The sequence below is a fragment of the Thermothelomyces thermophilus genome, chromosome 6 (assembly GCF_000226095.1).
Source record: "Thermothelomyces thermophilus ATCC 42464 chromosome 6, complete sequence".
Taxonomy (NCBI): domain Eukaryota; kingdom Fungi; phylum Ascomycota; class Sordariomycetes; order Sordariales; family Chaetomiaceae; genus Thermothelomyces; species Thermothelomyces thermophilus.
In genome coordinates this window covers 1,957,231-1,967,976 of record NC_016477.1, presented here as the reverse complement: position 1 = coordinate 1,967,976, position 10,746 = coordinate 1,957,231, and the positions used below count along the sequence as shown (strand labels likewise).

The following is a 10,746-nucleotide window of genomic DNA, read 5'->3' as shown; positions in this document are numbered from 1 at the left end:
TTTTAGGATACCTTATAGCTATTATAAGTACCTTATTATACTATTTAGACTTATAAACGCGCTAGTAACGTTCTAAGCCCTAATTAATCAAGCTATCTAACCCTTTCTTAACAAATTTACAATATATTATCTCGACGATATACTTATCTTCTTAAAGATAATAGACAAACACTAGAAGTATATAAGAGTAGTATTAGACGTATTATATATATATAAGCTATTAGTTAATAAGGAAAAGAGTAAATTCTACATTAGGAAGACGGTATTTTCAGGATACGAGATATCCCTGGGATAAATTTAAATAGAACCCTTAAAGGTTAAAGCTATTAAGAACTAGCTATAACTAATATTAGTTATAGAAGTACAAAGTTTCATTAGGTTTATAAACTTCTACCAAATGTTTATTAGGAATTTCGGAGCGATTGTATAACCTTTATATAAACTTACTAAGAAGAACGCTAAATTCTAATAGGAAGAATAGTATAAGTAAGCATTTATATAAATCTATAACACTATTACTAAAGATCTAGTACTAGTACTATTAGACCTTAAGAAGCTATTTAAGATGGAAACAGACGCTTTAGACTATACCATCGGAGGATAGTTAGGATAACGAGATAAATAAGGGAAGCTATATCCTATAGCCTTTTTTTTAAAGAAGCTCGATAGACTACGTCTTAATTATCTAATCTATAATAAAGAACTACTTACAATTATTAAAGCTTTTAAGGAATGGTAACCATATCTTAGTAGTATAATCAAACTAGTACAAATATATATAGATTATAAGAACTTACGGTACTTTATAATGACAAAGGAGCTTAATAGACGATAAATACGATAGGTAGAATTCCTTATAGAATTTAATTTTAAGATCTACTATAAGAAGGGCAAAGAGAACGTATAAGTAGACGTTTTAAGCCGACGAACGGATCATATAGGAGGACGAACAGGAATAATGCCACCGTTATTTAAGGAACGAATAGATAGAACGCTATATTATAAAACGTGGATACCTATAGAAGATAATCTACTTGACCTGTTCCTAGAATGTTATATAGTCTTTCGAGAAGAAAGGATTAACGAAGTATAGTATTAAGTAGCACCTAGACTAGTAGTACCTAATGGAGTAAAAGAAAGAAATAGGAAACTCCAATATTAAGGTAAAATATATATCTATAATAGGAATCAATAGTTATAAATAATTTAAGAACTTTATAAGTTGAAACTCGGAGGATATAAAGGAATTATAAAGACTATTATATAAGTTAAGAAATACTATAACTTTCTATAGTTAACGATATAAGTTAAGGAAGTTATATAGAGCTATAATATCTATAATTAAAGTAAAACGATATAATATAAGCTATATAGGCTACTTTAGCCATTACTAATAGCTAATAAACTATAGAGTTTAGTTATAATAAACTTTATTATAAAGCTACTAGAATTTAAGGATATAGCTATAAGAGTAATCTACGATAGTATTCTTACTATAATAGATTATCTAACTAAGTAGGTATACTTCTTTCCCTATAAGGAGTCCTAGATAGCTAAATAGCTAGTAGATATAATCTATTAGCAAGTTATATTAATATATATTTAGCTATAGGAATAGATTACTAATAAAGATACCAAGTTTGTATTAAAGTTCTAGTAAGTATTAATATAACGATTAGGCATTAATAGTAAGCTATTAATAGCATATTACCTATAAACCGACAGACAAACAGAGTAACTAAACTAAGTTTTTGAATAGTACCTCCGTTCTTATGTTAACTACTAGTAAGATAACTAGGTTATACTATTACTAATAGTATAACTTGCCTATAATATAATACTAATAGAAATAACTAAAGTTATACCATTCTTTACAAACTATAGATATAAAGCAAACCTTAGGTAAGGACTAGAGGTCATAGTACTAAGAGTAGTAGTTAAAGTAGAATGAATATATATACTATATAAGAAGCTTAAAAAGAAACTCGAGTTTATTAGAACTAGAATAAAGAGCTACTATAACAAATATAGGCTCGAGGGACCTTGCCTAGAGAGGGGAGACAAAGTCTACCTAATTATATAAAACTTATAAACTAAATGACTAAGTATAAAGCTAGACTTTAAGAAGGTTAGACCCTTCGTTATTAAAGAACGAATTTCGACATCTAACTACTAACTATCATTACTATTATCTATACGACTATAGATAGATGTTTTTTATATTTTACTTCTTAAACTAGCACCAAAAAACGCTAAGGTTGCTATATATATCGAAGTAAAAGACAAGGAGGAAGAATAGGACGTTGAAGAAATTCTAGATTTACATATTATTAACAGGGAACTATAGTATCTAATTAAATAGCTTGATTTTAGACTAGAGGATAACTTATAGGAACTAGTTAAGAATTTGAACTGCTCTAAGAAACTAGAACAGTTCTACCGGCAGAACCTGGATTAATTAAAGGAAAACCTAGGATAGAACCAAAGACGGCGCCCTAGTTAATAGCATTAATAGTATTATTAATCTATAACAAGGGTATAGTAGACATCTCTTACCGCTTAACCTCCTCTAACTTATCTAAGGTCGATAGACTATATATTACTATATCAGTACCTTTCTCTACCAAAACCTCTTTCTACTAACGAAGATACTAGAGCTATATAAGCTTTTTAGATAACTTATATTAGGCTTCTTCTGGATAATATTAGAATTTATCTAGCTTAAGTTCGGTATAACATTTAGTATCCTTGATATGACATTACTCCTAGAGAATATAATCTATTAGAACGAACATTAGGAATTATATTTAAAAAAAAAAGGGAGATATGCTTATAAGAAGAAAGTGGTATACTAGAGCTATTATAAGAATGACCTTGACAAATGTAGGCTTTATAACGCTTTATATATATAATTATTTTATAGATAAGGCCTTATAATATATACTAAGAGCAAGGTATAATAATAAAACTATTCTTAGTAATATTCTAAGCAAGGGAAGTATAATAATATATAGAATATAACTTCTATTTCTCTATTAGTATTTTATTAATATAGCGACTATAATATAGTAATAGGAAGAATGTAATACTTATAAGTAAAGGGTTATTAGCACTATTTAAAATAGCCTAAGAGGGCTTTCAGGTCAAAAGCCTTAAAGGAGGGGTATTATATCACAGATAAGTATATAGATAGCCTAGTAGGCTATAACCAAGACATAGGACATTCTAACAGCCAATCACTTAACGGACTAATTAGAAGATTATTACCGCCAAGACTAAGGTCTTCACTAGTGATAATAACATATTACTGTCGATAATACGGAATTACGAAGTAAAAGGAGAAGTGGTACTACTAATAACTATTAAAGAGGGACAGACAATTATATATATATAGCTAGCTAGTCACTTATTATAGTAGACTCTGGGAGTTTGCCAGTAATAGTAACTACAATTATAGTACTTATACTAAGTATTGCTGACTACTATAAGAGACAACTCTAGTATTATTATAAACCCTTTGGCTTTACTAAATCCCTTAGATGACCTATACGCTTGTCCTGCTTAACCTACCTTTGTCTAAACCCTTTTAGAAGAAGTCTAAGTTAGGTTTGTTATACGCGAGTATTATAAGCCTCCTTAATCTTACCTAACTAGTAGAAGATGTTATATATAGAGTAGGCGATCTTTATAAAACGCGTGAGTTTAGCTTTATCGAGCTTGTACTCCTTTATATTGTCTATACTAGCGTGTTTTAGGTTACTCCGAAGAACTATATATAACTTCTTGAGATCCTATATATATCTATTAGCGATTTGCCTATACGTTAGGGGTAGAGGTCAAGGATCTAGGGACTTATAGAAGCCTTAGCTCTATCTAGTAAAGCTTTCGTCAAATCCTTTGCTAACCTAACATGAGAAATAGGACTACTATTATAGTTAGTATAAGCATTATAAGAGCTATTAGACATATAGGCAATTAGTGTATATCTCCTTATACTTATAGGAACTATAAGTATAATGGTAGTAGTAAGAGCTAGCGCCGGAATGATCACGACATTCGCCAAAAGAACGTCCTACTAGAGCCAACTATATATATATTCCATAAGGCATCTTACAAAGCTCGCTAGCTTTAATATTACTATATTTAGTTAGCTCGAATAATCTTAATATAACTAGAACACTTACAATATAGAAGCTTTAACATGCTTACACTTTTAAGGCATTATAGGAGCAAGAGTTAACCTACTAGTAGTTATAATATTTACAGTAAGTATACCTAACAAGTTATCTATTAATTCAAGTATAAAAGGCATTATCCTATTATTACTATAATTAAAACTAGTAATACTATTACTACTATAGTTACAATAGCTATATTTAATCTATAGCTTTAAAGGAATCGCTCTACTATACTCGACTCTTTTAGACTTCCAAATACAGAAGGCAGGCTCCTAAAGGAGCTATCAAGGTAAGAGCAACAAAGGATATAATATCAAGAACAATATTACTACAAAGCGTAGTTAAACGACTATCGCCTTTAACTAAGGGGTGTGTCAGAAGCTATAGAGCTTCTAAGAGTATTAGCTATATATATGCCATAGCTATATAAGGCTGTTTAACGCTTTGGCCAGCTCCTTTGTCTATAAATATGAGTCGTTTTGTCTCCTTTGTAGATAGTTCAACAAGGCACTCTTTCCTTCGTATAGCTACCTACTATAAACACTGCTTTCAACGCTCCCGGAAGCTCACTACTGCGTTCGGCACAAATATTAGGATTGTCCTCTGAAATTGAATCGGTGAACAACAACAGCGCCTTAATTACCTAACCTGACCTTGTCATGCTGCCAAACTAATTATGAGCAACCGTGGACAACTAGTGCCAACCAACGGTGGTATTCTAGATTCCTAATTATAAACTAATTATCGAACAACTACTCTGTTGTCTCTTAGTAATTTTTTTTTCCCACCGACCTTTGTCACTTGAACGGTGCAAGCTGATCCCGAACTGCCTACGAATCGGCCTTCGACGTCCTGTTTATTTAATTAAGCCTGGGAACTGCCCACTCGCCATGAAGCAAAGAGAGCTCTCAACCCTCTCCCTCTTTTCCCCCTTTATCCAACACTACCCTTGTAATCCTGCCTCGAGCTTGCCGGTGCTCGCCGCCCGCACCAGGATAAGGCCGCAGCCATGTCGCCAACAAGCAGCCTAGTCTACAGCCTCCTAGTGCCCAAGCCCCAGCCACCGCCCTACAACAGGCTGGCCAAGCTGACCATGACGGTCGAGGTCGAGACGGTCGCGCTGCAGCCGGACAAGGCAACCCCGGCACCGCCCAGTGTCGGGGCGGGCGAGGGCGGCCGTGTGAAAAGGGGGTGAGCAGCGGGCGAAGAGATGAGATTCCGGGAGGTATGTTGGTTGGTTGGCGAGCAACCTATTAATTAGCAACCTAACCCCCGTCGAGGCTTACTGAGGCACGTAGGGTGGGTATAAAGAGGAGGAAGAAAAAATGAATTTGGGGGGGGGGGGGGTTAGGCTGCGGATGGTAGGGACTTTGTCGAGTACCCTCCCGCTCCCTCTCATGCATTAATTACGGGCCCGCGCCTGGGGCCTCCGTATTACTCCGGTTTTCGGTTGATCAATGCCGAACGTAGTGATGAGCTTCCGGGAGCGTTGAAAGCAGTCTGCAGTGGGTGGCCGTACGAAGGAAAGAGTGCCTTGTTGAACTATCTACAAAGGAGACAAACGACTGATATTTATAGACAAAGGAACTGGCCAATGCGTTGAACAGCCTCATACAGCTGTGGCATGTATGTGGCTAATACTCTTAGAAGCTCCACAGCTTCTGACAATCAATTAGCTCGCCGCTGGATTCGGTTCTCCTTCCCTCTCCTTTTCTTTCTTAGATTAGGATCCTTGGAACAGAGCTAGCGCCAATTGACACAGCATTGCCGCGAAGCCCATTACACTCAGAGTTATGATTCGACACAAGAAAACTAAAGAACTATTAACGCTATAAAGAGTGGCGTATAAAGCGTTTACCTTTTTTGTTGAAGAAGTCACTCCATTGGAATTAAACACCCAAAACTGTTACTAGAGTATTAGTCGCACGTTTCACTCATATTAGTAGCAGCTTTGCTATTTGCAGGCATCTCCCCTAATTTAACATGAGAGCTACCTCTGTGATTATGTGTCGCTCTCATCAGTCCAAGCTCACTCAATGAACAAACCAGCCCATCCTAACCCAAACGGAGTCTGAGATACCTTGGTGACCTTGAGCGCCGCCTTTGCGGTGATATCCTCAAAGGATTCCAGCTTCCTCTCCTTGCCACAGAACCTTGTTAAGCTGGGCATGCTCGACATCAACGAGGACGAAATGCTCGCCATGTTGGAGATAGCCATGATGGGCCCCGGGTCCGAGTCCGAGTCCGAGTCCGATTCATCCGTGTCAGTTCCTAATGGACATCTTGTGACGGGCGTGCACTCGGCCAGGTCGCAGGGTGAGGCCGAGATGAGCGTATTGGATGCGCTGATCGCTGGTGATGCAAACCGAGGACGTTGATGTTAAAAGGCCGACGGGTGCGTACGGAATCGACTCGTTGGTGGCAGTCGAGCTGAGAAACTGGTTCTCGCGCGACGCAAGGGTCGAGGTGCCCGTCTTTGAGATCCTGCAAGCATCGTCGCTGGCGGGAGTGGCCAAGGCTGTCGCCAGAAAGTCGCCGCTCTTGAAAATTTCTTGAAGTACGGAGTTACCCCAAATGTCCCCGAGAATTGGCACATGGGAGTCGTAGTGTAAAAAGTAAAGGTGTCGATTAATATTGGAAAATACTGGAAGATTTGATTGTTGTATGTACATAGTAATTACGTAGATAGGAGTTGCACCTGCTGAAGATGCCGAACTTTCACCCAGTCTCAGTGGGGCTGGCGCCATGTAATAGCCTCAGACATCGAAACTTCGCGGAACGATGTGTAATTACCTATACTATGTATAAACCGAAACACGCGATGCACAGAAAGGCCGCCAGAGTAGTCATATCAAATTACATTGCCGTTGCCAGAGTGAAAAAGGAAAACAACGAATCAGGTTCAAGAGGCAAAAACATACAACACAGGGGCTTCCCCAGTCGTCACCGACCTGAGTACTAATCCTGCGATCAGTAGCTTGACGATGGGAGAGCGGACGGGATCCCGTATTTTCTACTGTCTATGGTCGTATGTGATTGTGCGTAGCATAGGTTCTGCCTTTTAAACGAGCAGACGTCAGCCGAGAGAGGATCTTACTTGGTCCATGTTGATCGAGGTGTCGTCGCCGAACCCATTTATCTGCGAGATCAGCTCGGGTACGACCAAGGCCATGCCTTGCGCATTGTTGGAAATGAAATGATGGAGACGCTGTCTGTGTCGCCCGCCAGCGCGCTAGCTCAAGCTGTAGAGATAACCGTTGCTGTGCAGCCCGGTAAACATCCCCCTAGATGATCATGACCTGCCTAAAACGGCAACCGTTCTTGGTGGTCCGACTTACTCAACCTTTTCCCAGGTCGCTTCTCGTTGCCTGTGATCGGCTCATACCAGGTGGAGTGTTATGAGCCTTCGATGACAGGGCTGACGTGGCCAAGGTGTTGCAAAGTTTCACGTGAGGATATGAAATACTTCTGTTCCAGGCAATCGAGCTTGAACGACGGTTCAATATTCGCAAGCTTATCGAAAAGGAGGCTTCACCGAGCTTTGTCGGGACTCATGGCTGGACGCTGATCGAATTGTCTTGGAAAAACGCCGATGAAGAACTTGTCAAGATGCTAAGGGGGGGAGGGGGGGCATTGATCCATGAACGCTGGTAGTGTCGCGTATCAAAATTGCTTTCCGCTTGTACTATCTGCTGCGAGCTTTCCACCTCAACAGTGAGTTGAAGGTCGATGCGCTGGCAGATCGGTTTCCTGCTATTGAGAGCTCTCATGCAGGCCGTATAAGTTTAGCATTCTCCTCTGACTCCTCTTCGCTCTCATCTTCCTCTTCATCCGAGCTTTCTTCGTCGGATTCCTCTTCCTCGTTCTCATCGTCATCATCATCCTCTTCCTCTTCTTCCTCCTCCTCCTCTCCTTCCACGCTCCCGCTATCTTCTTCGTCGCTTTCCTCCTCAGCCAACCAATCATCCAAACTCTTTTCCCCAATCCCATTGGCCGCCTTCACAGCCTTGGACTCCGCACCAACTGAAGAAGGCGACGCTCTTGAGGCAGCAGCTGCATCCAAAACCTCGGCCGCGGGGACAACCCTTTTCTCGCCGTAGCGGTCTGCTCCCTCTGCATCCCTCAACCTGGGATCCGGCTCTTTGCCTTCTTCCACCCACTCAGGCAGGTCCTCATATCCCCTTAGCCCATGCACCCCGCCGCCGCCTGCCAGCACCAGCGCGGCCGAACCCAGGGTATAACCACGCCTAGTCTCCGATGGGCTGGGTGCTTGCGGAGCTGGCTTCGGCGCAAGGAGCATCAGCGTCGCGAGCTGCGGGACCGAGAGGAGGGATTTATACAGCCGCGTGCGGTCGCGTAGGTCATATGACGTGTCGTATCGCACAAGCAGAAGGAGGTAGCGCCAGAGCTTAGCGATAGGGTGATCGTCCTCTTCTAAAATTTTCGGTCTGTTGCTGCCAGTAGCCGGTGGCGAGGGTTGAAATGGTTCCTGGCCTTGGTCGAATTCCGCCTGGGGTTGCGGGAACTGCGGCCGGCCGGCTTGAGATTCTTCAATCTGCCGGTTGACATAGTGCAAGTAAACCTTTGCGCCGAGAAGCACAATCTGGCGTTTAGCGATTTCGGGCTCGGAAGCGAAGTCTTTGAGGAGGATGCGCAGCACATCGGCGGCGATGTTGTCCGCGCCGCCAAGACCGGAAAACTCGCCTACGAGCCAGATGATGGTTGCGCGAGCTTGCGGATCGGTGGCCGAGTCCAGGTTCTTGGCGAGACGGATCACGGTAGCGACGTGAGCGGTTGGGTCTTGCTGGATAAGGTGACGAATGACGGTCAAGCTTTCCGCAGCCAGTATGCCATCCAAGCTAGTGATTTGGCTCAGCAGCAGGCGCAAACATCGGGGAGCGGTAGCGCTATCTGCTTGCGCGCACCGCCCGATGGCCCTGACGGCTTCGCGGACCAGAAGCTTGTCGGAACCACGGCTGAAGTGCTCCAGCTCATTGAGGATGAGGCTTTTGATGTGCCGCGGGGCGTGAGGAAAGATAAGTGTGAGCACCTCCAACTTGAGCTCCCACACTGGCTGTGTATCGGTTGCGCGGACGAGGAAATGGGTGGCGTATTTAACAAAATCGGCAGGACAGCTCAGACAAATGGAAACAATGTTGTAGAGGGCGACTTGCTGAATGTCTTGAGCGCCACGGAGCAGCGCTACCAGGGGCCCGATGGCCGCTTTAGTGTAGGAGGGAGTTCCAATGGCAGAGTAGCACCTTGCGACGGCAACCACGACACCGGAGTTGCGGGACTGCAAGAGGGGCTTGATGCTCTTCAGAAGCAACTCGAGGTCGGGATCGAGAACCGTCACCTGCTCACGCTCCGGGCCGGCCTCTGATGCTTCGCCATAGAAGTCCTGCAATTCGGCGGGCCGCTCCTTATTCTTGACAGTCCTTGTCCTCCTCGGGAAGCACTTTCTCGCGTAGACCGTCATCAACCGCAGTGTCGATAGTTGGCTCCACTCGTCCATATCGACGAGCATTCTGACCAGGTTCCGGTAATGCTTGTGTATTAGATCTATCCGATCTGGACATACGGTCATGAAAGCCGTCACGGCCGCGCCAGCCACGTAGTATTGCTTGTCGCCGAGTAAGGTCGAGAGGTATTCTAGCAGCTGGGGTAGCTGTGAGGGATCGAGCCGGTAGCACTTGGGAATCGCCAGAGCCGCAGCGCGTCGGACGTACGGGCTCATGTCCCCGGCACCCTTCCTGATGGCAAGGGAGACGATCTGACTGATAACCGGTACCCGAATTCCCGACATGGTTCGCAGCGCCAGCGCCCGCACCTGCGGGTTCGTGTCCGACAGCGACTTCTGAATGGTGTTGATGGATAGAAGGGCAAGGTCAGGCTCTTGTTCGGCATGGTGGATGAGGTAAATGTAGACAAGCTTTTTAATCTCGATATTAGGCGAGGCGACGTTTTTGACAACAGACGAGAACAGGGGCAGCGTCTTTTGGCCGCGGTACATCATCTGGAGGCGGATGTTAGCGCGGAGGAAACGTAGACTGTCGGCGGTCGGCAATGACGGCGTACCGAGATGACACGCCTGAGCCCGTCGAGCACTTCGCGCTCATTGCGGCTGTCCAGTAGCCTCTTGACCTGGGAGCGATCGAGGGGCCGGGACGAGCTCCGCGAACTTCGGGCGGCCGCGGCAGCGTCGAGGGTAAGATCTCGGGCTGCAAGGGACAGTCAGTCCTGTTGGATGTCGTCAAAATATCGGTCAGGAACATACCATTCTCTAGCAATGTCGAGATCCTCGCTATTGACTCCATATTGGGCGACTGCCGTTGCTCCGTCAGGAGCTTCACGCAGTATTGCTCGCAGTCGCTCCCTGGCAGAGCACCGGGCAGTTGGGGATTGACTGTGGCTTGGAGCAGTGACGTGATGTGCAGGGCTCTCGAGCGCTGAGCGGCAGCTCGGCGGGGTGGGTAGGTCATGCACTTACACCACTTAAGCGGCAAAGCGGGGTAGGTTGAAAGAGATTCAGAACTGCAAGTAACTGATGCGCACTTACACGTAACTA

The 10,746-nt window shown here is 43.4% G+C and overlaps 5 protein-coding genes across 5 annotated transcripts; 3 read left to right on the top strand and 2 right to left on the bottom strand.

Moving 5' to 3' along the window:
* The first annotated feature begins 4,841 nt into the window (after positions 1 to 4,841).
* MYCTH_2310474 (uncharacterized protein) lies at positions 4,842 to 5,513 on the top strand. Its single transcript, XM_003666029.1, has one exon. It carries the CDS (start codon positions 5,188 to 5,190, stop codon positions 5,371 to 5,373), a length of 186 nt encoding a protein of 61 aa, XP_003666077.1. The 5' UTR covers positions 4,842 to 5,187; the 3' UTR covers positions 5,374 to 5,513.
* Positions 5,514 to 6,207: 694 nt separating this feature from the next.
* Positions 6,208 to 6,396, bottom strand: MYCTH_98083 (uncharacterized protein; the record flags this gene model as incomplete). Its single annotated transcript, XM_003666028.1, has 1 exon — positions 6,208 to 6,396. The coding sequence occupies one exon, from the start codon at positions 6,394 to 6,396 to the stop codon at positions 6,208 to 6,210; it is 189 nt and encodes a 62-aa protein (XP_003666076.1).
* Positions 6,397 to 6,533: 137 nt separating this feature from the next.
* MYCTH_38980 (uncharacterized protein) lies at positions 6,534 to 6,734 on the top strand (the record flags this gene model as incomplete). Its single annotated transcript, XM_003666027.1, has 1 exon — positions 6,534 to 6,734. A coding segment is annotated over one exon (201 nt), but the record flags the coding sequence as incomplete, so codon positions are not given.
* Positions 6,735 to 7,090: 356 nt separating this feature from the next.
* On the top strand, positions 7,091 to 7,243 carry MYCTH_2068390 (uncharacterized protein; the record flags this gene model as incomplete). Its single annotated transcript, XM_003666026.1, has 1 exon — positions 7,091 to 7,243. A coding segment is annotated over one exon (153 nt), but the record flags the coding sequence as incomplete, so codon positions are not given.
* Positions 7,244 to 7,683: 440 nt separating this feature from the next.
* On the bottom strand, positions 7,684 to 10,590 carry MYCTH_2310471 (uncharacterized protein). The gene is made up of 2 exons (XM_003666025.1): positions 10,257 to 10,590; positions 7,684 to 10,194 (listed from the first exon to the last, which is right to left on the bottom strand). The coding sequence occupies exon 2, from the start codon at positions 10,189 to 10,191 to the stop codon at positions 7,945 to 7,947; it is 2,247 nt and encodes a 748-aa protein (XP_003666073.1). The 5' UTR covers positions 10,192 to 10,194; positions 10,257 to 10,590; the 3' UTR covers positions 7,684 to 7,944.
* Positions 10,591 to 10,746: the final 156 nt, after the last annotated feature.